Source organism: Cariama cristata, unplaced genomic scaffold, assembly GCF_000690535.1.
Source record: "Cariama cristata isolate BGI_N322 unplaced genomic scaffold, ASM69053v1 scaffold39356, whole genome shotgun sequence".
Taxonomy (NCBI): domain Eukaryota; kingdom Metazoa; phylum Chordata; class Aves; order Cariamiformes; family Cariamidae; genus Cariama; species Cariama cristata.
The window spans coordinates 13,873-41,768 of record NW_009621097.1 but is presented as its reverse complement, the minus strand read 5'-3'; the positions used below and the strand labels follow the sequence as shown (position 1 = coordinate 41,768).

General features: G+C 39.5%; 1 protein-coding gene across 1 annotated transcript; it reads right to left on the bottom strand.

Annotated features, from left to right (window-relative positions):
- Positions 1-350: 350 nt before the first annotated feature.
- On the bottom strand, positions 351-27,506 carry LOC104156757 (kelch-like protein 32; the record flags this gene model as incomplete). The annotated part of the gene is made up of 4 exons (XM_009701832.1): positions 27,411-27,506; positions 26,278-26,493; positions 3,384-4,136; positions 351-489 (listed from the first exon to the last, which is right to left on the bottom strand). Coding segments are annotated over exons 1-4 (1,204 nt in total), but the record flags the coding sequence as incomplete, so codon positions are not given.
- Between the last annotated feature and the right edge of the window lie 390 nt (positions 27,507-27,896).

Genomic DNA, 27,896 nt, shown 5'->3' with positions numbered 1-27,896 from the left:
GGCCTGTAAGATTCATCTTTCTAGAAAACTTCCAAACCATCTGCCCGAGGCTGTACTGTCAATACAGAGAACTTATTTTAATGAATTCTCTATTTTTTTAAAATAAGAAAACAAAATAAAATGAGGGCTGTGAAAAAATAATAAAAAAAAAGACGAGAAAAAATAATGACTCAAATCTAAAAAAATATGTTCTACAATATATGGAGCTCAGAAAACTCAAGAGCTGAACCCACTTGTGCTGGCCAGAGGCTCTGATGGGTTCCAGAGCGCGGTCGGTTCCCTCCTGAGCAGGTGAAAAGCCCCCAAGCGGCGTCCGGAGTCCCTCCATCACCCGAAACACCGGCACCCACCTCCCACCGCCAGCATGCGCTTACGCTCATATAGCGTTTTATTCAGCACGTTTCCCTTCCCTGCTGCCTCTGCCATGATTTTATACTCTATTATTTTTGATTCCTTCTCGTATTTGTCCCAAAGGAGCAGCAAGTAAAGCTGAGAATGAATCCCAATAACAATAATAACAGAAACCCCTTCAGTCTAGGCAGCTTTTGACTAGCAAAGCCTCTAGAAGACAAGGGGCTGTGGCAGAGGCACTGATGCTTTGGCTATAGAGTAAGTACAGGGTTGGTGTGCGAGTCATGTTTTGATGACTCTCTCCACAAATAGAAGGGCTAGAAACTTAGCACTATTTAATTTATTCACTTACTAAAAAACTGGGTACATTTTCATGGTTACCTTGCCAGCTGGTAGTAGCGGACTGACTTTGAGAGCTCTTGCTGATGACCCGTATTTCCCAGAAAAAGCAGCAGGGATCCCTAACTCAGACTAATTTTTTAATTACTTAATTTTAGGTCACATACTTCAAAATTAGGTTCCCTCTTGCACTACTGATTACTTTTATGCTAACACCTTATATTTGATGACGAACAGTGGATTTTTTCAGCAGTGACATTTTTGGAACAATGAAACATCTCTCTCTACTATTCCCCTGTCCCTGAATATACATGTACAGTGAGCTACATTCTGGCCCCAAGCAATTAATTAATAATAGAAAGCTAGCTACAGTTATTGCATCTCCATCTACTTTTATTTTTAAAATAACTATTCAATACACAGAAACCAGTTTCCAATCTGTGAGTACATAATTCAGATCAATACCCTACTGAAGTATTGCATAGTATGCTCTCATACTTCATAATAACCTGTCAGAATCTAGCAACTCAAAACTGCTAAGCATTTTCTCAAAAGCTATATAAAATACAACCCAAAACTCCTGTCTATCTTATTCCACTGCCAAAACATTGCTCCTTACTGTGACTTTACAACAGAAGTCATGTTGGTAGCGTTTTCAGATTTAAATGGAACAATACTGATAAAATATTTTTTGTTGCTTTGCCCAATTTTAAATCTTCATCTAATAGGCTTCCACTTACCTCTTCCCCTGATCCTACAGCTGTATTAGAGGCACATCCTTGAACACAATATCACACTGCTTCAGCAGATAAACGCAGATAGTATTTAAACACACAGGCATGCACGCATTCCACTTACGTAACTAAGCACATCAATTAATCCTCTGCATAGCTTTCCCTTTCCTAGCATATCTGGAGAGATTAAAAGTAATCTTCAACCAGTCCCACATTTGACTTAAAAATTCCTATCAAATACTTCCTTGGTTTGTTGGGGGTTTTCTTTGTCATGTTTTTTGTTTTGTTTTGCAGAAAAAAAATGAAATTAAGGAAAAAAAAAAAGATTACTTTTTTCATGTACTAGAGCAAGGACCACAACGATGGATGTTTCTAGTGCTCAGTCAATGATTTTATACGAATATGCTTAACATAATTTCCCAAAAAAGTTTTTCATAAATAGGGACTGACAAATGGGAACCACAAGAGGAAAAAAAATAAATATCAAGAGAGAGCAGTAGCAGCACCCATGTATTTGAATGGCCCATCACAGACACACATCCCTCCCCACTGATAAAACAGGGAAGGCAGTGAATGAACCGGGTAATGCTCTGAACGCGCCCAGCTGGCAGCCTAAAGCAGAAACCCTGTTTCTGTGCCGTACCTGGGTCCACTGTGTGCACGCTTCAGGATTAACACACAGCACAAACTCTCCAAGACTCAGCACAAACTCTCCAAGACTCCTTCAATGCCAATTGCTGAAGAAAGCAACCCAAAGCACCTGCCAGGGATCTTGGTGATTTTCTGCGTTCTGTCATGCTTTTAATTCCAAAGTCATCATTCATGATTTTAGTGTATCTGTATAAAAACAGATACCTGCGACCTCCCCCGCCAATGCTTGGGAATCCATTCCCATCAGGCACTTAAACCATACAGGCAGAAAGGTACAGTTGCAAGTTGCTCCGCTAACCTAAACGACATACTCTGAGATCACAGAGAAGGCTTCAGTACCTAACTTAATCTTTCATTCATACACCATCTTTTCACCAGAGGCATCCCAGACCGTACTAAAATCCCCAGAGGATATCCACAGTGAAGATAGCAATCACTGAACATTTTCCTGAAGGGCTGGCCCCATTTACTCATTAACTTCCTTGATAAATATTACAACTTTATAACCTTCCACAACACACTTCTTAGTAAAAGGTGGACATTTTTCTGTCAAATCTTCTGTAGACAGCATCGACCTTATTCCAAAGTAACTAATACCAGAAAAGTCACTACAAAGACTGATGACACAACATCCTCAACTCCCATCAATATGCACATGTAAAATAAAAAGCGTATCAGACTGAGTTGCAAATTATATGCTAGTTTAAGATTACAAGGTCTATACTTTCATCTACCTGTGCTATAAAGCTATGATTACATCCAGGCAGTCCTGTGCCCTTGTTATGGACAGTCAAAGCTGTGCATGATTTCTAATGAAGGTCATCTTGGCTGTTACAATATCCTGAAGAACAAGCAGGAGCACTTCGTACACCTGCCTTCAAGCCCTGGATCGACACAAGCCAACAAGCACTTAATTCTCCATTTCATTACCAGGAATGAATGCAGTGGTACCAGATCATACTATGGAAACTGGGTCTTGTTTTTTGTTTTGAGAAAACACACAGAATTTCTCATCTGACATTTATCCAAAAGTGCATTATAATTCTAATTCACTGTCATTTATGAATGTTGACTGGAGGTAGCACATATGATATATATACAGCTTTGAAATACAGAGGGATATTTAGCAGACAAAAAATACTGTACAGGTACGTTATGCTCCTATACTTCTAACCAGGCTTCATTGTACGCTTCCAGGCTTAATTTCTTTGAAATACTCATCTCCTAAGACAAAAGTTATCATGACATATAAACCAAAGAAGATTTATTAGTTTCATTCGAGACAGTATTTTGGTATTTTGTTAGTACCTCAAACTGTGTGAAACGTTTTCTACCTGATATCCAAAGAAGACCATCCACCACATATCCTGCATGGCATGAGAGCGATCGATCAAAGGACTGTACAAACGTCCACTTGTTCTTCTTGGGGCAATAGCGTTCCACTGTAGGTAACACTTGACGCAATTCATTTCTGCCCCCAACTGCGTAGAGGTACTCATCGACGGCTCCCAGCACAAAGTGTTCCCGACAGTTCTTCATCGGAGCGATCTCAGCCCACGAGTTAGTGCGGGGGTCGTATCGACAGGCAGTTCTCACCGCACAAGTGCGTCCCGTGGAGTGCTCTGCCTCTCCACCGGCTACAAAAAGAAAGTCGCCCATGACAGCAACACAGTGGTGGCTTCTCCCTACGGGCATAGGTGCTAGCTCACTCCAGTTTGCAATCCCTGCAATATGAACGTTCTCTTGATCCACCGGATTGAAGTACCGCAATTCCTTCACTTTACAGATTTCACGTTTTTTCCCACCAATAATATAAAGAGTGTCTGACTGGAAGCGAGGTTTTGTCCTTCTGGTTTGCCAAACTGGCTGTGCATAGACGCTCTGGTGGTAAGCCAAGGCCTCATTAATTAGTGCTGTTGCGGTTTCATTAGCTTGAACGAGAGGATGAGAAAGAGCTACAGTATGCAGCGTATCCACATCCATAAGGCCAAAGCGGACATACTGGAGAAGTTCATCCATGTACTGGTAGCGGCAGTTGTGTTCCAACCACCTCACAGCCAGCTAAAAGTGGAGGGAAAGAAGGGAAAAACAAGACACCAATTATTTGTGTACAATTCTGTCAAAATTTGGTCTTTTGAAAACTGCTTGCATTCCAAGAGCAGTTATATACTTGCCTCAGTAGTGATATCTATAAATATAAAAAGCAGTTATAAAAGCACATCAGTCAACATAAAAGATACCTACTAAAACTCTACCTATAATATACATAAAAGCACTGTATTGCACCAGTCCCCCTAATGAATTTTCACAGCATTATCGGATTTCAATACTGCTATGCAATACTCTTAGTATTGTCACTGTTAGTGACGCTGAGGGAGACCACAATATCCCAGAATCAAGCTGCTGGAGCAATAACATAAATGTAGAGACTATGTGATCACTGGAGACCATGGGTACACTAGAAAGAAGAGTAAGATTACGGTTAGATGATTAGAAAGAAAAGCCCTTTCTCCCATCTTTCACTCTATTTATGACAAAATGTTGAAGGAATATAACAAAACACATACTGAATCCTTCAATATTTTTTTCCTTCTTCACTTATTTTATTCATAAAGTGGAGAGAGGTGTAAAGGGACCAGAAATTAAGCCAGAGAAGAGAGAAGCAGAGAAGAGGCTCTGCTGGTTTGGGACTGACAGAAAACAGCAGGGAAGACTCTAAAACTGTTCAGCAATTGCAGATGGTATCAAAGCCAAGATTAAACATAGCCTTCAAATTACATAAAGCATACTGAATCCAACCAGGTCTAAAAACAGGCTATGAAGGGCCTAAACCATTTCAAGAACTGTTGTATTCTCGAAGGTATTCTTGAAAACCTCCAGTGATGAAGATACCCAGACTTCCTCAGGAAAACCATTCCCATGCTCAGCTATCCTCCGAGACAGATTTTCCTTTTACCTATGCAGGAGTTCTAAACTCTTCAATTCATTGCCCCATTTTCTACCTTTGGGTTTATATTCCAGAGCTCTGGAACCCCCACATCAACCTTTGAAACTGATCCATCCATACAGGATGAAAACCCATTTGCTACCTTCCTTTTCTCCTCCATCTCCAATGCATTCTAACGTTTGTGTTGCAGTTTCCTCTTCTCTGAATGAAAAAAAATCTCTCAATCCATCTTGGGTCACATTTTCTAAACCTCTGTTGCTTGGCTCACAGTTCTCTGTAATTGGAAGGAAATGTCCCTCTTTCTTAATATTTGCTGCTGAAAACTGGATATAATCTTCCTCTTAAGGCTGTAGTAGTAGCAAACAGATTGGAAGGATCTCTTTGATTGTAACAATCTATGCCATTCTTGTTTGTACATCACTACACGAAACTGTCGGTGCACTATGATATTGCCGATTCACGTTCAAGCCTGTGACTGAGTACTATTCCCACCTCTTTTTTCTGCAGAACTTCCACAAAGTGTCATGCTTTCTCTGTCATTACTGACAGGCCACTATTTCACTATTTACTTCAGGCCACTGCTCCAATCTGTCAAGATCATTCTCAATCCTAATTATATTTTTGAATGTGCTTGAAGATCATTCCACCTTCTAATTGTCTGAAAACATAAAGCTCGTTTTATTCTTTCATCCAAGTCATTAACAAAGACATTGACTAGTTCTGGATGAAGGCAGACTCCTCTACTTGATACTTCATTTCATCCTGACAAAAAACTTGTGGAGCAGGAGTTTCTAAACTAACCGTGCAACAACAACAGTTTCAGCTAAAACTTACTGCTCTGTACTGCTCATGGGAATGTCACATGAAGGAGCTGAACACAAAGGCTTTTGTTCCTCAGGGCTTTCCTATATGTATGGTATATCACATTTATTGCTGCTTCTGTATTCTGTCAGAGAGGGACGATGACAAACCAAAACCACCTTCTTATTAAGATTAATTTGAAACACTTTTTCTCCATTGTACTCTTCAACCTCTGTGAAACAAGGAATCAATGAAGGGCATCAAAAATTGCAACAGTAGTTCAGTCAGTTAAATGCTGTATTGAGTTTCAAAATGTGCATTAGCCATATGTATTTAGACTCATTAGTAAAAAAGGAGTTCATTAAATATGTTTGAAACTGTTTATGGACCTGAAATCATTGAGCACTATATTCACATGTTCTAAATCCACCAAATCCATGTGCCAGGTGTCTCCTGCTGAGTGGTTTTAGGCAGCACCCTACTCCATGTCTTAGGCTATGTGAATCATTCCTCAAAGTCTTCAGAGTCACTTAGCTCTCATCATTGACACGATACTTGAAACTGAAGTGGAATTCAGGCTAACTTCATCACAATGAAGACACCAACTGAATTTATACCAACTGAATGATGCGTAGGTTGCTCTATCAAAAGAGAATTTACAAAGACTGAGTTCTTATCTGTCATCACTTGCATCCAACAGATTGGTTTCTTTTGTTACAGTTCATGCCTTCACTCACATCTAAAATGGCATCATGGAGGTATCACCTGTGCTATAATTTAAGAGTCTGTAACGTCTTTCAAGACATGCACCAACGTAAAACAGGTCTTGGTAACGACAAGGTTTTTAAAATAAGTTTAACATTAATGTCTGTTAATAACCTAGAACTTCATCCTTCCTCTTTCCTTTCTTGTCCTCCCTCCTGCCCCCCAATACATACTATATAAACACACAAGCAACACTACGTACATTCATACCTTTCAAAGACAGAGTATCTGCATTCGTTTCTGTATATGGGATGTGTGATGATCTGCAGCAGAAGGGATGGACATCTCCATTACAATACATTTTCTCTGCTGCATGAAGTTTGGCAAAAGCAACTTGGTTTGCACTGGGTTTGATCTGTACTGAGAATATTCCTGGAGCTGTAAAAAATGTTTCCCTGAAACCAATAATGCTTAATGTTTCTCTAAAACCACAGAATTTCTAAACCAGCACAGCGATGGTGCAAAGTGATACAAGGATTCTGTGGGCACTCACAGGAGATGTACAATCTATTCCCGGTCTTGAACAAAAACTTTCTCCATCTTTTCCTACACTATTTCATCCCCACTCATCTGTCCTGCAACTTTGCTTATGAAAACTTTTGAATCTTTCCAAACTAAATTTATTGCAACCTCCTTGGGATCCTCTACATGCCGCACCTAAAGGTATCTTTGGTTTACACTACTTCCACCTTTCCCTCTGACAAGCGACAGCAGTGGGGAGGGTAAGGTGAATCCCAGGCTGTCTTTTGTGTAGGTTGCTACTGGCTCTTACCAGACGCCGTGTCTGAGGTCAGTTTGCAGAGGAGTACTGCACTTTATTAATTTAGAAAGCAGGGCTAAGAACCCTGCACATGACTGTATTACCTGGATGGTCTGCAGGCATTTGATAATCCGCAGAGAAGCTCTACTGGGTCTTAGGGAGGCAACTGAGGTCCGGGAAGCTCAATGTGTTTAGAAGCTCCTGTCCAAATCAACTCATGCTACTGTTTGAACACAATTTGACTACAGTATCCTGTGTGATCCACACTTAATCTGGGGCATTCCAAGGCAGAGAAATGGCCGTAAGAGCTAAAAGCTATAATGTTTTTATCTTCTTGTCTTGCGATTGATAACAATGACTGTTACTCGATTTTAAATGCCATAAATTCATTTTGGGACACTCCTTAAAAAATAACTGCTAGGAATTTAAGCTGCAAATGTAGGTATTTATATGTATATTCATAGAATACAGGACCAATTCCTGAATTGTGACACAAGGCTACAGAATAGGTCATATGGTTTTAGGGACACTCACAAACTGAGCCTTAGACTTCCACATTTGTTATGCAGCGCACATTGTTACGGTGCTCTCTAGCAGAACATGGTGTCCCACACTATGGAGGCATGGAAAAAAAAAAAAAATCATCAAGTTCTCTGTGGGGGTGAACAGATATTCTAGTCACTGGATGGTTTGGCAGCTAGTGGAAGGCTGGAGAAGTTCAAAAGAAAGAAAAATAAGTTCCCAAACAAGCCTTTTGCTTGTAGTAAAAATAGGCACTGATGGACTGTAATACAGTTCTAAATTTCCTTCACTGCAAACAGCAAACAGAACTCTCATGAACATATGGCAGAATCACAAACTTCCATGTAACCCAGCAGCAAACATCTGTATATTTATCAACGCAAGTTCTACCACCTTTACTCAGTTTTTGTTCAATCCAAATTTGCAAACCTTGTGCTTACACAGAAATTCCAAAATTCACCCCATCTGTATGCTAACGATAGCACCTCTGCTTTAGCCTCTGGCAGCAGTGATTAGCAACTATCATCAGTATCGGCAAAATAAACTCAAAGCCATTACACACTTTATGACACTGCAAGGAAAGATGTTCAGGTTTCTCTAAGGAGACACCAATAGCACTTGAAATTACAACTGTGTTTAAAACGCAAACAAGCAAGCAAGGGGAAAAAAAAAAAAAAGACCATCCACAATTTTGAGTTTTAAAATATTTGTATCGCTGCTAAATAATTTACAAAAATAAGGAAAGACTCCTACTCCTAGTGCCATACAGGCAAATTCTGTTTAAACTGCTAGAAGCTTCTCTTCTATTAATTTTAATGTATGAGTGTGTGAGAAAAGGAAGCTACAGCCTAGTGCCTATATCAACTTTAATAAATAATATATTTTGCCATATTCATCTTCTAAACTAAGTAAATGACAAAAGTAGACCCTCAGAAGGACAGAATTTTCAAACCAGATTAATTCTCTTATTCTAAAGCCTTAACCCAAAGGATTTTTCTTCTCCAAGGTTACATTGCTTGATTTAGCAATAGAGTACATTCTCAAAACAGCAGAAAACAGATGGAAAAATACATTGTGGCACAGTTGGAGCATACACCTAAGCACACCTGCATGTTGGACTGTGATTTCATGGCATTTCCAGCAGTTGCTTCTGCTTCCAGCATGGAGCTTCGACAGTTCAATTCCCACAGCCTCGGCGCACGGTCCTTCCCTCCCTGCCGTTACTGGTGTATGTACCACATACATACCACGGCCGGAGAGGGCAGAGAGGCAGCGGAGGTTAAAGCTGAATTAAGAGCTTCACTCCTGTTGAAGATAACCCTGCAATAGATACCTGGTCTTTTGGGCTGCCAGCTATCCCAGGAAGCAAGCGAGCCCAGCGTGCCCATGCCTTGCCCGTTCAGCATCCCCTTGCGATCCCGCCACTCTGCTGGGAAACATGCCAGACCTTCGCTTGACATCCCAGCGAGTTGTCTAACCACAAAAAGCCAATCTCCTTTATAAGTATGAAAAGCTTGACGTACTCATTAGACCCAGGTTTATTTGGAAACTACTTTAAGTCACAAAGTCAGTGCCAGGGAAAGTTTACATCCACAGTGCTCCAAGAGAGAAAACGCTCCTCTAAGTCTGGGCTCTGGGAGAGGCAGGGGCCATGGCAACTCTGATAAAGTCATCTTGGACTGCTCTTTAGTTGATGTATTCATATTGTAATCCCACGGACTGCAAAGGAATTATGCTAGTTTATGCCATTTAAGGTCTCTAATAACTGAGATGAAGCCAGAAAGTGACAGTAGAGGGAAAAATGAGGGTTTTGGAGGGTTGGTGGGTTTTTTTAGCAACCACAAATAAAAGGAAAAATTAAATTTTATAGGGGTTTGAAACAATGAATTCACACTGTCTCATTAAAACAAATGGAAATCTTAAATACAATAACATAGCCAACATTCTCATTCGGGGAGAAAGGACAATTACAAATATGGAAACAAAAGTGGAGGGAAATATTTCCCTGGACTGAGATCAGGTATATTCAACATAAATTATCCCATTTCTGCATGGCAACCTGATGATGATATATACCAGGGAAAGAACCACAAATCTCTTCTTTCAGCCTAAATGTCACCTGAGCAGCCCTTCTGTTGTTTAACATAAGCAAAAATTTTCGGCCAGGAAAAAAAAAAAAAATCAAATTAATATCTTTGTATCGTTAGCATATTGGACAGCACTAAGATCTGCCCCGACTGATCAATAAGCCAAAAAGAGTCAGGAAAGCAACACAGTTACTACAGCAATCACTTCAAGGCACCAAGGGAACTTCAAAAAACAAAACTTGGACTTTACTAGTTCAGTGTTTGAGAAATATATATTTTGACTCTAAACTTGCACGTGCTTTGGCCTTTTGTTGGATTTTATCTAACTCAGTAAGCCTCAGGTGTTCCAGACTGGAACCTCTTGCCTCACAACCACCGTCTGTCTCAGCCGGCTACTGTCAGCACCACCCTGGCTCTTCAAATCTCAGGTCCAGGAGCAGAACCTATGGATAAACCAGGGCATTTCCTAAAGCTCTGAAACAAAGTCCACTAAAGGCTACGAAGGAACTTCCACCTTTTTTAAATGAACAGGGATTCCCAAAGGGCCTGAATTTGGAACTCTAAAGGGTCTTAGTCCTTCTCTCTCTATCCAGAGACTACAAAGGACAAAGCCTAGAGGGTTTAGGATATTCATTTAAGCATTTTATGTAAGTGAGATGAATTAAATTGGTCTGTATCACCCATTTAAGAATAAAAACATACAGGTAAAGAATTGTTGCTGGGAAAAAACCCCAAAACACACACACAAATTTTTTCAAAGCCATGAGTTACACGTGAGTATTTTGAGAAGTTAGTAAGGAACCACACAGCACAGCCTCCAGACTCTCTCTGCAATCGTATCCATCAGGTACTGCCTTACAGTTGTGGGCAGCATGGAAAATGAATGGCTCAAGCTGAGATGCAGGACAGCCTTACAGATAAGAAATCTTTTTCTTCTTTTTATTTTGAATTAAAAATGTGCATAAAAATAAGACTGTAATGAGCTGCATGTAGAACAATCAAAATTATGAGGTATTTGCATTTCTTTTGCACCTTGAGCCAAACAACTACAAAATTATGCATAGGATTCTCTCAATCTGAACACAGTAAATATTAATAATCTCTGAATCAGCAATGAAATGCCTTTTGCCCCCGAACCCTGAAGAGAGACTTTCCAATTCAAAAAGTTGTAGTACAGTGACTGAGACCATATTTACAAGGCACGGAGCTGAGGCATATGCGTGTAGCCTGTGAAAATAAAGCTGTGCCATCCCCCAGCCTTCACAGGGAGACATTTTAAAATTACCTGTTTGTCAGTTTTACAAATCCATGTCTACGTCAGCAGTCCCCTGTGCGGTGCTGTGTTAGGAAGCAGGCATGCTTTCATTTGCACATTCTGATTTTACAATCGGAATTAAAACATTTGCTCTGTTCGGGGCGAGTTGATAAACAGGAATTTCAAAATTTGCCTTTTTTTTTTTTTTAATGTGAAAAATGAAAGAAAAATGTTCCTCTAGATGTATTATGCCTTTGGGCTCCATTTGAGGGAAGGGAAAAAAAGACAGAGAAAGCTACTGTGAAGGTCACAGAGTGAAAGAACTTCCTCAGGGCACAGAATAAATTAAATCCCAAGGAAAAAATAAAATGTGATTTCCAGAGTGTGAGGCACAAACTCAAAATGACAATGATTGACAGCCAAACTATATCCGTGCAATATCGAAGACTGCACGTTCTCATTTACCTCAGTGTAGCCAGCAAGCGCCCATTAAACATCCGTCTGATGCCCAAATTAACCTTCTTGGCAAACTGAAAGAGGCACAAACTATCATAATCAACCTTTCATTATCACAGCAGCCTCTAGTTAAAGGGTCAGAATAATTGTGCCATCAGAGCCCTGATTGTTTTCAATCAACAGACGACTGGAGTGACAGCTCAGTGATGGAGTAGTTTGATGAAACCGCACCAGGCCTAATCAGAGCAGATGAAAGGAAGGCATGATTGGTGCAAATGAACAGTCGTGCCTCTCTTTTTCATTTACAATCTGAAATTACTCTTAAATTTACAGGGTTTTTTCTCCCTTATGAGTACCTCTGAAAGAATGTTTGACTTATTATGAGTTCTGACAGTGCAGAGTTATAAAACACAGGTAAGGTTTTCAGCCCAGGCTTTAAGTGGGTATTCAGCATAATTTTAACAAATTCACTCTTGAAAAGCACAAAATGACTAAAGACTTCCAATGACCTAACCTTTCAGTGCTGTTTGATTAGCAGAACAATTTATCACGGCTCACATTCTTCATGATAAGAGAAGATTAAAAAAAATGGGTGAGGATCTCTTGCAAATGTTTTCTCTTAGCCAATATATTTATTGTGTTACTGCTCTCCTTTTCTCTCTCTCTCACACACACAAAAAAAAAATTAAAGAGCACTGCATTAATAACCCTTTTCCTCTTAGAATGAATAATGGAATCGAAGCAAGGGATTGTTTGGAGATGAAAGCAGAGACCAATTATCATGCCACTGACAGCATCAATATTTAGTTTTCTGGTGGGCTGGGTTATTCATTCCCACATTCTAAAGGATGGGAAATTAATCGATCCCACTAGGTGTTTCTTACCTTACTCAACGGCACAGAATCACAGTGCCTTATACATGAATAGGGGGAAAAAAAAATAAATAAAAAAGAAAAATTAGGGGTTGCTTAGGCAAAATTTGGAAAGAATGGAAGATTCAAGTTTCCTGCAGCTCCTCAGCTATGGTTCCCTTCCCCTCCCAGCCTCACCCAGCTCCAGCCACCTGGTTTCCCATCCTCACCACGGTGCTGTAAGGAAGGTACAGTAAATCGAAAGCAGCTTTTTGTACCTCTGAAGGCAGCAAACATTTCAAGTGATGAGAGGTAAATCTTTTGTTCTGTGATCTTGGTCATCATCAGATGTTCTCTAGTTTATCAAGCATCACAAAATGCATACCAATGTGCAGGTCAGCATACCAAAAAAAAAAAAAAAAAGCAGCTTAGAAGCAAAGATTAATATTTGCCTGAAGGGGGAGAAGATACAGAAGACTGATCCAAAGACCAAAGGCTTTTAAGAAATTTTGCTTCCTGTTCCTTTTCCTCACACTACAGAATGGAAGTTTTAATTCCTTAAAAGTTTGGGGCTGTAAGCAGAACATTCCTCCAAGTGGAAAACACACAAGTGTCCTCAGCTGAAGAAGCTGTGAGCAGGCTTGCACATCCTTGCTGACACAGAGGATGCCATTTTCACTTGTTCCTATGTAATTTATCGAAGTCTACTGTTGATGTAAGTAGGTTGAAAGGACAAGGCTCTCTGATGCTTTTTCTTTGTATAGTCAGGAAAGTCTTACTACCCTCAGATAGCATGAAGGCTCCAAACCAGCCCAATTAAGGAAGATCTATTAGCTGCGAGTCCTAGATAAAAGTAGCATGACAAAAGTTGCTCAGTCTGCCAGTCATTTGGCAAGTACTTCCCGCAGTGCTTCCACTCAGTTGACAGCTGAATATCACTTTTCCTCCTGTTTCAAATATTAAAACATCCAACCTTTTCCAAGTATAAAGATGCTGTTTACAATATACATATGGATGTAGTGAACTCTTGGGAATGACCTCGAGACATTCCTAACACACCAGTGAAGAAGGGAAGTAACGGTTTGGGAAGCTGCCACCACATGCTTTGTTGGATGGAGCAGAGAGAAGGCTCAGAAGCAAACGTCCTTCTCCCTGCACACTGTTTGCTATTTATGTAAAGTCTCAAAGTCTCACATTCACGTTTCCCCACCACAACGATCCCACCACATATCCAAAAATGCTGTCATTTGGCTATTTGTCCCCAACTCCTACCCAGCCATTCCCACACTAGTGCTAGACCCCTGCTCCAGCAGTGGCACTGCCTTTGTGTACAAGGGGGGCCCTGAGGTGCATTCCCGAACTAGAGTCTGCGAGCAGAGCTGGCAGGAAAGACAAAACACGCATCCTTCCAGACCCAATCATAATCACTGCCACCCAGTCCCAGGCAGACAGGGTTTGGAGGACAGTAGGCTCAGGCAATAGAGAGGGAAGCCAAATATAAATGAGTTATGACTTCAGGAAATACATGTCCCAAAAGGAAGATTAGAGAACCCCAAGGTTCATTAGATCTGGAGAGGGAAAGCACTTGTTAGCATATGTCCCCCTGACCTCTTTTCAGTCTCTGCAACAGCTGCAGTGCATTTGTCCAAAGCACTACTTCAGGAAGCTCTTGGTCTGCTCAATAAGAAGTGCAATGCTTCTTGGTTGGAGTTTTGCTGGTTTGGAATCTACGTGACGTCAAGATGACAACCTGCAACTTTCAGAACACCAGCCCTGCAGACCATAAGCCACTTTCCAAGAGGAAGAAATTTGATTTTGATCTTTTAGCACTGAATAACATGCAGCAAGCAGAGCTGTTGGCCAAAGTCTGTCTAGCAGCACGAATGGTGCATTTCTGGATAGTACACTGTGATTAGAGGTACATAACACAGCTACATTAATAACAAACATTTATCAAAATTAGTGGTGTTAAAGTGAATCCCAATGTATTAAAAATACTTCTTTATTTTTCTCAAGTCCTGATAAGATCTATCTTAAAGCATTTAAGCTGTAAAGCATCAGTCACCAGTTGCCTCATTCCCTCACAGGGCTACTAGACAAAAATAGTGTCCTGCAGAGTCTTCAACAGTTAGAACCTAACCCACATGTCTTTGGCAGATTTCTCAGTCATAATTAAACAGCTCCATTAGTAACAATTTTAACAGCTGTATTTCCATCTCAGAAATTTTTAATAAATGTTTCCACACAACATCCTTGTGAGGAAGAGAGGGATTCTTCAGCCCAAAGACAAACTCTCCACTAACTAAATGCAGTCCCTTGCATTCTCAGTCCAGTGCTCTACTGCAAGCTTCCTTCCTCCCTGGTGCTACATAATGACACCAGCCTTCCAAAAGGGACATTATTTTATCAAAAAAGGTTGTGAGAGAAAGAGTCTTAGTTTCATTTTTTATGTATGTGTTTCCTATGAAAGACATAGAAAACAATGTCAGTTTTACAATAACAGTTAAGAATATGTACGCTTTTCAAAATTGTATTCACTTCTTTTACACACTTATCCAATGCACTTCTTTTACCATTTACTGGAGTTTTACAATAACAGTTAAGAATATGTACGCTTTTCAAAATTGTATTCACTTCTTTTACACACTTTATCCAATGCACTTCTTTTACCATTTCTTATATTTACTGGAAATGAGACTAGACAGAAGCCTACCTAGAAGACATTGACTAACCTCAATAAAACTATTTCAGCTTTTTAGATTTGCAATAAAGTAACTATGATCAAAAATCAGCTTTACAAAAGGCTAGCTGATATTCATTAATATACAACATTATATATGGTAATGAAACACATACTAAAGCAAAGAGTTGCTATAATGGAAAAACTAAACTTTTCATCTACTGGAGCTCAAAGTGAAGTAAGGTAGGGACAGAAGGTAAACTCTCGGCTGTTGTAAATTATCACAGCTCATGGAAGTTTGCCATTTTACACCTTCTGGGAATCTGAACTTCAAAATTATATAGCACTTTCCTTCCAAGTATCTCAAAGCAATTTAGAAGCAGTAAAACTCGAGCTTCTCCGAGAGAAGTGTACATTTCAACCATTTTCCCAACATGGGAATTAAGAGAGAGAAAAATTAAGTGATATGACAGAAGACAGCAATGATACAGCTGACACAATCAAAATCTTCTGTCCCCTCAAGTTGTCCACAATGGAGTCTCTTTGCTCCACTACCAAAATCCTGTGGAGAGTTTTGTGCTCCATGCCACAGAACAATGCCTGGTGAGACATAGGCATCTGAAACTGAGGACAAAATGGATCCCTAAATATCATCTGACAAAAGTATTTGAGATTTTTGCAGCCGAAAAGTACATCTCCATACAGGCAATACAACACTGCATTTTTTCTTAAACCTTCTGGGAACAGCAAAGACAAAACTATCCCATAGTGTGCTTCAAGAGAAGTGCGTTCTTGTGCCATCAAGTCCTCAAACCACGGAGTAGTTTCCTGTACAGTAGTTTGGAGCTTCTCTACAAAGACGGATCTGCAAATGTGCTTCTCGCACCTAACTCATTCTTCTGCTCTGATGCTATGATGGAACAAGCAAGGCCCAGTACAACCCCTAGCAATGACACTCTGGATGTACAATTGTGTGTATAAATAAAGCCTGTATGAACTAGTGGGTAGTCCCTATTGCAACAGGCTTTACAGCTACCCCACTACTGACCACCACTCTGTTGTCCTGTGCACTGCAATGACTATCGACACCTGGGAGTGTACACAGAGGTGGGACTGATCCCACTGGAAAGGCTCTGCTTAGTTCTGCAAACAAAGTAAATTTTGTTTTAACAAGACCGTCAGAAAGGAGTGTAAGGGGGACACAATCTGTGCAATAAAGCAGAGCAATAAAACCAAACCCAAAATATGACATCTGGAGACAGAATCTCGCTTTTTCCTTTCAAACAGGTCCAGTCATAGACAGTTAGAAACGACAAGCAAGCCCTCCCATCATAAACATTCCTGAAATGTAGCTCCCTAAGTTCCTAAAACCCATGCAGCCAAATATATCCGTCTTTCTAACAACTGGATCAAATGGCACGAAGTTCTGAGGTAACATCTTCTTGCCATTCACTTTCTGACGCATCACAAAATGCTCAAGTTTGGACCCTCCATCATTTGTCATGATGGTAAAACCACCATTGCTAGGTGCTTTATCCCTGATACGTTTTTCTGAGGTTGCAATGAACAGAAGCTTATCTCTTCATAAACACAGCTGTCTAACTAGGGCTCTTAACTGTGATTTGATTTCAGTTTAAGGAGATCAAAGTGTACAATAGCATTTCTCTCTTTGCAAACGGAGTGAGGACAGAGCACATGGGAGGTGGAAGAAGAGGACCTCCCCCTGCCGCAGTCGTAATTTCAAAATCCGGAATTGCTCATTTTTATTTTTAGAGGAAACATTCAAGCTGACAGCAAATGCACTGAAACTTTACATACACGTTTATCATTAAAATAAGTTGCTGGTATATAATTATAAGTGGAAATTACAATCTTTCACCATCCAATACACATTGTTTTTATTGCTATTCCTCTCTTGTAATCTTCCCCTCTGAAACGTATTTTAGAAGTATAGTGGATCTCTATGGAGATAGGAATCTACAAGCTTTCATCAGTAAAAATTGTTAGAGAATGAAATAGGCACAAAATCAACAAAATTCTATAAAAATGCAATTCAGCTCTGTGAAAATTAGTCTAAATGGTTCTTGAATGTAGAAAGATTCCTATTCCTTTCTTCCCTATTGTTAGGGTATAATCTTCTACAGATTTAATAGGCAAATCCAACAAATCACATAAAAATGTATCATTTTCTATAATAATCTTGACAATAGCTATACAGGACTTGTATGTCATTAATATCTTAGGTTATACACAAAAATGTACATCAAAGTACATACTCTCCTTAGTTGGTTTATATAGATGTATGCTCCCAACGTGCCATGTTACTACAAAACCACTGAGGCAAATTTTTCCAAAAGAAATCACCAGGTGGGTTTTTTGGAGTTTTTTGGGGAGAGTTTTTTTGTTTGTGATTTTTTTTTTTTTTTTTTTAAACAAGTGATATCACCAGCACCTTCACAAGAACTTTATTTCTGTTCTGTTCTGCTTTACTATTTTAATGAACCAACTAAGCCCTCTGACAAGGACGGTGTCAGCTTCTCCTGCTGGGTCTCACAGACAAAAGCTGTCCGAGTGTCCCCTACTTTCTCCCAGCCGCTTCACCCCACAGTTATCAAACATCAGTCACTGAACTCCACGTTACCCATTAGCAAACCTGATTCTTCAACTCCGAAGCGCTGCTGGAATCTCGTTTTAACAGGGACAGACCCACTAATATTAACTGTGGGAACATTTAGGCCTTTTCCTGTCAGCAGACAATTTACTTCTGCTTTCTCAAATCCCACAAAGAACGTGCCTCAGAGGACAGCACAGCAACAACACAATTACATATGTATTTTAGGAGCTGGGATTTCTTTTGGCTGATTTTTCACAAAGGGGTATTTTTTCCCCACTGCTTTTTTAAATACAAAAAGGACGAGCAAGTACACTAGCAGAAGCTCACTCAGCTTTTTTGAGAACAGAATAGTCTCCCTTTTAATTAAATTGCATCTTCTTAATGATGTCAATTTTATTGAATTTTGTTTAATCCCCACATGATGGACTTCAGATTAATGCAGGACTCATATTATATTTAAGCAATGAGTTAATTTTTCAAAATCAACTAATTGTCCTAAGAATGTTATTCCTTTTAAAAACTGACTTAAACACTTAGAGCCACATTTGTAAACGCATTTAAGATCCCAGTTGTATCTCATGAATTGGGAATGTCAGAGCTTCCCTAGTACAAGATTAAAACAAACATAAATTTATTATTTAAACCGACTGAATCACATCTGAAGCAAACTGAACCAACTGCAATTGCTAAAAGGTGAACCTCATAAAATTCAGACCTATATGGTTTCACACGAATATTAAAATGGGCTCCACCCTAAAGGAGCAGTTTGAAAGCTTTTCAGCACAGATTCTCACTTCAGCGACTGTGATCTTTCAATCTGTCATTACTATCCCACATAGACCTCTAGCCTAGAAGCCACTTCACAGCGAGGCTTCTTCAGATCTTTCTGACAAATGTATTTGTCGTAATTTCTTCCATTTCTCCCTGGCACGAGGGACTCCAAGGTGATCAAAGGAGTATAAGGACCCCTTTGTTGTAAGGCAATGAAACCCCCAGCTCTGCAGCTCACTCCCACATCCAGAAGCTGCCAAGGGTCTCCCCGTTGCAGCAAGCAAGGATGTGCAGGAGTGCTACTGCTTTTCCATCTCCTTTCCATCTCCTCATCGTCCCAGAGCCACTCGTGTCCTGGTCCTGGGGCAGGAGTGACAGCAAGGGATGACAGTTAGGCAGATCTCAGCAGTCTTGCTGAACTAACCCACTTGATAGCAGGTCTAGACATACGAGTGCAAACTTACTTCATCTAACTTTAAGCACTTAGTTTAGCTACTTAACCCCAAAACTGGATTCTAGCTATCTTAACATATTGATGACAATTTGTGTGGTTTTAGACAACTGGGACTTCAATTTTGTTCCTCCATCTTCTTTGGCTCTGTAGTTACAAACAGAAGTAATGTTTCTACCAGCTCCCAAAGGAAAACTTGTTGAAATATGGAGCTGGGAATTCTCGAAAGAGCTTCTAATTTTCTATCATCTTCCATAAGCTTAAATCCATCAGAAACAGTGTTAAACAGCTTTACTGGGATTTTGAAAGAGTAGAGATTACTAACATTTGTATCTTTGAATGGAAGACATTAACTAAGATGGTAACAACAGACTGCCTCATTTGATCATCTATGGTATCTGTGGGTTTTGGACTTTATTTATGTTGTTCTGTTATTTAACTTAAAAATGAAAGTAATATATATTTCCAACCACGCCTGGCTTTCACAACAGCCTGACCAAGTTTCTTTGATGTAACCACATACCTGTGTATTAATACAATCATACTTCAGTTAATCTCCAACAGATCCATGCCACAAAAAGTGTAACAGTCAACACAAACCCCACCGTAAGAGACCAATTCAAATGCAGAATGCAATATCACAGAAGCGGTCTCGCTGTGCGCACCCCTTGGTGTCCTTTTTTGGTTTTCTAAATCAAAACACACATCCATTGCTTAGCTGAAGAAGTGACCTAAATTCAAGAGCTGTGGGCACAGCAGCCACCCTAAATACTGCTGTGATGCTCTGTGCAGTTCTGAAGTTAACATGGCATAAATAAGGTGATGCAATATTACTGTAGGACACTGAGGCAAAAGTAATGCCCTCCAGTAATTCTCTATTGCTTACAGTAATAGCAGCAAAATAATCAAGACTTCTGATTGGAACTGACATGTATCAAAAAAAGAAATTAGAAGAACACACAGTTGCTCCTAACATAAACCTAGTTTTAATATAAAAAAATCCCTTTCTATACTGCTATACTTGATATGTAACAAGATTAGCTAACATCCAAGAAAAAACAGGCAGAAACTTTCAAAACTTCAGAACAAAAGCATATATAAAATTCACAAAACATTACTGTAAAGGACAAGATTAAGAACTCATTAGATTTAAGCTAAGGCAGACAAAGTGGGGAAGGTGTTTCATAAAGTCAGGGGACAGTGCCAACAGGGGCAGCATTCATTTTCACCGTAAGCCAAAATGCCATTACTATTACCAACGATGCAGAAATTACATCAGGAAAAACGTGCGTGACCTGAGCACATGAGCAGAGCAGAGTGTGAGATTCAGTCGCCTACACCCACTGCAGCCTGCAGGAACCCTGCCCCGTCCGCAGCTCCACCAGACACCGATCTCCTTGCAGATCCTGTGCCACAGCTGCCAGCTTGGTCTGTACATAATGGTTAACCTACCAAAAATGCTGCACGTGCCTACGTTTATGAAAATGAATCCCACACAAATCGTCTGGAGAGACCGTAAGCAATATTACCATTGTACAGTCAATTCAGGTGAGATACCTGTGATTATGCGGATTAGCCTTAGGAAAAGGAAACCTACATTCTATCATAGGTGATGGTTTCACACTATTTTTATTTGAGGTTAACTACATAATCTTGCTTGCAGCTAGTCAGGATACACGGTGCAACCATCAGTGATCCAGCACAGTGGATACTGGGATTCAAGGGCGGCTCTTTGGCACCTTTACGTACACTACTCATGAAAAGGGTACTAAAAAGGAGCTGAAAACACAGCAAAACACACGTGGGCAATATGCTAATTTTCCCATACAGCCTCACCAATTCACCTCAGCCTTGATGTGCATTAAACTCCTTTTTTCTCTCCTATGTCTCTCTCGATGAGAGGCTGACAGCCACGTTTTAGTGTGGTGGTTTTCTACTTAGGGTAAATACTCACTAGGGATGAGCATTAGACCACCAGACATGATTTCACTTATTGCCCAGGAGAGCACTTAAGCTTATCTCTTGAACAGTGAAAGGCTAATGTTTAAACACGACGTTGATTATCGAGATGCCTTCCTTCACTTACTATTTTATGTTGTTACTTTTTTTGCAGTAAAACTTAAGTTCCGATTTACCAAGGCACTTACTCCACATTTTATTAAAACATATATATGCCCCTGACAAACATGAATTTTGCTCTCTCCATATTAAAAAATTGCTCTGCAGAATCAAAAGACTGACAGGAAAAAAAAAAGGAAAAAGAAGTACTGCACTGAAGGAATGGCAAGCTTGTACAGGAACACGACAACCCACTTTAGAAACTGCTGCTCTGCATAGGAAAATGTGGGCATCACTGGAGAGGTATGGAAGATGTCTGTGGGCCTATCTTCAGCAGAGAACTGTTCCACCACAACAGCTTGCTATAATGTGTACACCGCAAAATTTCCTACAGTACTGAACTCTCTGGGATTTCTGCTGAAGAATACTTTTGGCCCTCCACAAATACTACCAGGAGATTCAAAATGGAGCTCAAGTGTAAGAAAAGGCAGTTGAAAACAGGGCACTTTACTCTCCCTTAGAAAAGGATGAACAGGACTATAATAAGAAAATTGGATTTATACATTTATTATTTTTATAAAATAGATGCTTAACTACTCATATTGACCTGTAACATTGTAGTCTTCCTAGTTTTTGTTTTTCTATTTATTCAAGCAAAGACACTTCTCTAATACAGAGACCAAAGACTGATTTTGCACATCACACCCACAGTAACAAACAGAATAATTAGTGCTACCCTTTCCTATGCGGAACATCTACTTCATGAACATGAGTTCACAAGTTCCACTGTGCACAAGGAAGTTAACAGGGCTGGAATATCTTGGGAGCCTAGGCCTGGAAAAGACACAACACAGTTACATGCTTTCTAGCTGAATAAACTACTCATGCTCTTTTATCTACCAGTTCTTCCTAGATTGCTTGCTTATCAGTTGATTACCACAAAGCTGAGTTGCATGGCAAAGTAAAAAACCAAGAAAAAACTCCTAACCTTAACTTCAAAAGAAGTATTGCAAGTACTAAAATGGATCTTATTTTTAATGTTAGCTGTTTAAAAAAATATACATTCTTTAACAACCTACTTAACTAGTAGAAGAAAAGGAAGAAACTAATCTATACTGATCTTATGTTAAGATTTTTTGCCAAATGTGATTCGAGAGTTCACCTTGGATCAAGTGCAGCATTTAATACAGTATCATTTGACCAATGTACTGCTGACAGACAGAATGATCCAGTAGATATTTCTACCTGTAACTATTAGTATGATCCTTGAAATATGAACATTTAAGCCTCATGACACTGAAGTTTTTAATAATGAACGTGGTAAGGCATAACTGTATTACAACTAAGGTTAACATCAGGTTTTTTACCTAAATCTTTGGCTTGCTTTCTACTTGCTAAGGTTCCAACAAGAAGCCCTCAACTGCTAGATTTCTCTGAGAACACATTCTGTCTTACAGGGTTGGTTACCTTTTCAATTATCAAGGGAAAGAATTCATCTGCTTCCTTAAAGTAGAGCCAATGAACCTTTCTAGTAATGGCCAATTATAAAAAGATTCACTTTTCACTTCATGATAAACTAGACATTTATGTCCTCGTCATGACCGTTTCCTGTGGAAAAAAAAGTGTGCTGCATAGATCATGATGAAGAGGAAAAATACCAAAGAATTTGCCTTTTTTCCTCCAACCTCGTCAGGATTCTTCCTTGGTTTCCTTCGTTTTTTTATTTATTCTTTTCTTCTATGTCATTGTTTTACATTTACTCACATTTTAATGCAGCTGACAAATCAGAAATACCATATATACAAAACAGTATTTCATTACCTCACATGCTAGTAAAATGCAAAAACTCAATATGAAAACCAATCTTATGTCAACTAATAATCTCTGTTACTGGCTTAGTCTAGCTAAAAAACCCCTAATGATGGAGGGTAGTAAATTACTCCAATTTCACAGCCTATGGACGTTTTCTGGTGGGCTTTCTTTTTGTTGTTTATTTGTGTTAAGAAATACATCATTATATTGCTTGCCTATTGTCTCCACTAAACATAAGACACCTACCCCAAGCCAAAGAGTTTTGTAAGATTTCAATAGGCAGAAAAAGGAACGAACTACTTAGTTTGTCCACTTTACCCTGTTTGGAAGTCACATTTTTCTTTCTGAAAGAATCAACACGAATTACTATAGTACTCTACATTAATCCACATCCTACTATTCTGTCATTAATATTACTATTTAACTTTCTCAAACTTGTTTTTTTTCAAGTTTATATTTCACCATATTCACTAAAACTCGACAACTGTGAATTGGTAGTCTTAACAAAAATCCCAAATATGCCAGATACGAGCTGCAGTCACTTCAGGTTAAATCACACTCAAACAGCACTCTGTGCACACATATTGATGCATTAAAATAACTGCCTTAATCTTTATGTGCATCAGGATCGAATCACTTAGTGGATACTGGGAATTTAAACTTGTGAAAACAAGTGTGCTCTGCAGACAGTGGCACCCTTTTCATAGGTTCTCTGAGGGAAGCTTTAATTTGTGCTTAGGGCTTCGTGGGAGCCCTGCTAGTAAAGGTGCCTCGGGACCACGCTGAATTCCTACCGCCGTAACACGCGTGCACGCGTGCGCAGGAGGCCACCCTAGTCACAGGTAAGACAGACAAATCAAACAGCAGCATTCCCCCCTCAGCTTTTCTATTATCTGCCCCACTTTGTGCCAATTTCCTCCAGCTTCCCCAACACCTCTTGCTTTGCTGTTCTTCCTTAAGACATGGGATGGGGATTTGTCAAAGTCAATGAGCACTTTATTACAGTGAGAGTGCTCAGTAATGAACAATTCAGCAATTTAATGAGATTCTGTAGATCTGTCTCTAGCCTGTCCATCAAGTTTCACTTCTATAAAGCACCCTGACACTAATCCTCTGGCATACCCAATCTTCACCCAGGGCTGAATATTAGATTCTTCCATGGTATATTGCATTACCACTATAACCTTAGTAAAAATGATGAACTTAACTACACTTGAGGCAATATAGCTGGTCTGATTTGATTTTCTTCTATTGGGTTGACTATGAGGGAATTACTTATTTACTAAGATAAAGCAAAAAAACAGTTTCTTATTGCCTTCTGAAGGCCTAAATTGGTAAATATTTATGTGTGTCTTTTAATTCATTCTGGGGGACCTGGAATATTTATAAATATATATTTTTTTCCTGGTTGTACAGACTGAATTAAAAAGACACAGGCACATTTTGCCTGCAGCTGAAAAGTAGTTTAAAAAAAATTCTTCGGAACAGCATTAGTAACCTTTAGAGAGGCAATTATGATAACGCTTAAATGGACAGTGTGGACTTTGTTGTCACTCAGAAAGCAGCATATTACCTGTAAGTATCTCTCCCCAGTATGACACTGCAACAGAAACAGAAGCTTTGTCATATTTGCCCCATGAAGTCTTCATTGACTGGAGTGCACACAATTAAGAAAATGATTTCTGAGTTTCTTCTGCAGGATAGGACAATAACACAAGATTTAAAAACTCCCACTTCCCAAAGTTTGTTTCAGCAGGTTACAGAGGGCACACCACTCTGGATATTCTTGCTCATTACTGAGCTGCCATTAAGTTATACCTGCATGGCTTTCTGTAGCAACTATTCCAGCAAAAGCATATCCAAGCACGTAGCTAGGAGATTTCACTGACCCTGCAGAGAAATTATGATAAAGTCCAATTGGCCAATCAGCCATGCCCCATATATGAACTTGTACATCAAAACCTTTTCTGATAAAGGGAATACTCCAGAGTATTGTGCCTAAAAAAATCAAAACCTAACCAAACCCACCATCATGGGTAGTGTGCTGCAAGGTTCTGTCGAACAGACATCCTCCAGAGACTAGGACAGGAAAGAGGCTAATCTTATATTAGTATTTGCAGAAAATATTATCTTTGTAAAGTACTCCATAATCTAAAGCCTCAAAGTTTTGGAAACGCATATACCAGTTACCAGACTGAAGGGTTAAGTTACATCTGCATACTGTCTTTGTGGTTTGAAGAGCTTAACTAGACATTTTATTTTTTAAGAATAAATATTTTGTTCCTATGTGACATTATTCACCCACAGAACATGAAGTGCCCCACAGATCAACACACATTTTACACTTTGAGAAAAAAATAGCATATAAATGAAGTTATTGGCTTAGAATCATCCAAAAGATAAGTAAATAAATAACATGGATAGAAATACAAATCAGTCTTCTGACTCTCAGTCTTCTCAGTTAGACCAATATAACCCACTTCCTAAAAAGAAAGCACAGGTTTCTTTCAAGCAAGTTACATTCTACCCTGAAATACTTTCCTCTATAAAACATGACAGCAAAAAGGAAACAGAAAGTGTTTGGGGAACCAACATTACAGAGCTTTCCTTCCATTATATCGTGAACTGCAATTTTTACAGACATATGATGGGAATGTTTCCAAGAATAGATTTTGGGTTAGTTTTTGTGTTTCTCTTCTCAGGCTACGTGGGTTTTTCATGTTAGGTTTACACACACACTCACTAAAGGTCACAGCATAATGTGTTTATCTTGTTAATATTCACTGGCTAGCAACCTGGCCCTTTTCTAGATCCACTTTTTTAAAGGAAATGATCGCCATCTCCAGCTTCTTGCCGCAAACCTTGCACTGAAGCCTCCACTCACCTCTGAGCAGAGCAACCTGTGTGATGATTCTCTAATTTGTTTCAGGCAAAGCCAGTTGTGGTGGTCTAAACAATTTAAATGACAACTGAAGTTACACAGCTAAGTTTGTCTGAGGTGAATGGGAGAGACCGCAGAAGCAGGTTTGACACCAGACCTGTGGCACTAGCCTCACCAGAGGCAAAGATAATTGAGTTGCATGCATCAGCCGTCTCTTCCCACCAACAAAGCTGGATCTGGAAGAAAATCTCTGGCCATATCCGAGTCACGCAAGTTGAGCACTAAGACAAATTTATCTTTCAAACAAACTTATTGCATTAACACAACACAACATTTTTTGAATTTCATTTAAAAATTTCCCTCAGTTGTTATTCACAGTTTTTGCTCAAGTGCTTATTCTCCCTCGAGATTGCTCCAGGGTTTCAAAACAACAGATTACTGCTATGGTTTACAGAGGATCACACATTCTGCTTGTTCACCAATCTCCTTACCTGCCAGATTTGTTCTTCACTGAGTGAAGTAAGTCTATCACTTTTAAAAACCTCTCGAAGAAGACAGTATGGGAGTGCCAGAACTTCTTCAGGATGATTCTTCAAAAGCTCAGAGAGATGTTTTACTAAGAAGTCAACCACCGCATTCTCCAACAAAGTGAGGTTGAAGAGGTCCGCAAGCTTATACAGGTCCAAGTAATTAAAACTATTTAATTCCTAAATGGGTAAAGCAAACAAAATATGTCTCAGAAAAAAAGAAAAAAAAAACAACACAGAGAATGAAAAAACCCCACAGGTCTCAGATAATGAAAAAAAAAGTTGTTCTTTTGGAGTTGTGGAGAGGGAAGGCAATATAACTTGAAATTAATTAACACAGCCTTATTCAAAATATATGTGTAAATGTTACCAGTGCATATGCAAATACATATGATAGTACTAATTTATATTGTTACTGCTAAGGTTATATATGCTTAAAGCATCTGGAAGAAATATGGATTAGTACATAATATAATAAACCAGCATGATTTACACCATAGGACAAAAGCTTGAAGGAGTTAACAAAACAAGTGGATTAAAAAAACGTATTTGTTAACTACAACGATTTGTTACAAAGCAGTTGTTTGTTCATTATTTACTGGTTTGATTGAGCTAGAGCACCTGTGTAGTACAACTTTTAGTTCCATGAAACCTCACAAAATACGAGATGCTGAGCTACATTTATTACATATATATTTATCTTCAATGAACAAATAAGCCCTTTTTTTCCCAAGCACTGACATCAGCCTGTAGTGGATGTTGGCCTTGTGTTCCTTCTCCCCCTCTTTCTAGCAGCAGAAAATCTGCAGAGACAAAAGCTACAGTAACTCAGGGCAGGAAGTTTTTTCCATCCCAGTAGCAGATAACTTATATTTATAGGCTAATGTTTTCAACTTGTAAATTAGTGTCTGGACAGCTAACTACTGCTATTCTAGACCATACTGCTTCCTTCAGGGGAGAGGCCAAGAATTCATCCGTATTAGAGAAAAGCAGCCGGGACATCTGGGAAATAAGCGTGTTTACCCGTTTTCTCTGTTCTTGCTGTACGCTCACGCCTCTCTCCTCTCCGCAATCCTGGTTTTCATCTTCCAATTTACCGCATTGCTCCCTATCAGCCGCCTTCTCCTTGACCAGCTCCACGTGTGAGAATGACAAGCAGCCTTGTCAGTTCCACTTTGCTGGTTAGTTAACATGGGGACCAGAGCAGGCAAGAGAAACCGACTAAATTAAGTCAATTTCACTTTCACTGCTCTGCTGGCGGGAATGGCGGCACCAAATGAAACTGACAAGAAATCTTGTAAATGTCAAATGAGCTGCACGGCTGGCAGATAGAGCAGAGGAACTGGGAAGATGGGAAAGTGCGAAGAGGAGGGGGGGTTTGGAATGTTTTATGGACTACATCTCGAAGGTGTGAATTGGGTGGCTGTCCCAATGACTGTGGAGCTGTTTATGCATATGCAATGGAGAGTGGAGGAAGAATTTTTTTCACCTGCTTAGAGAAGTCAGTACTGGAGGGAACAGAATTGAATTCCTGTGGAGGCTCCTGCTTGTTGCATAATCTCCCGGTCTGAACGGTGCACCTT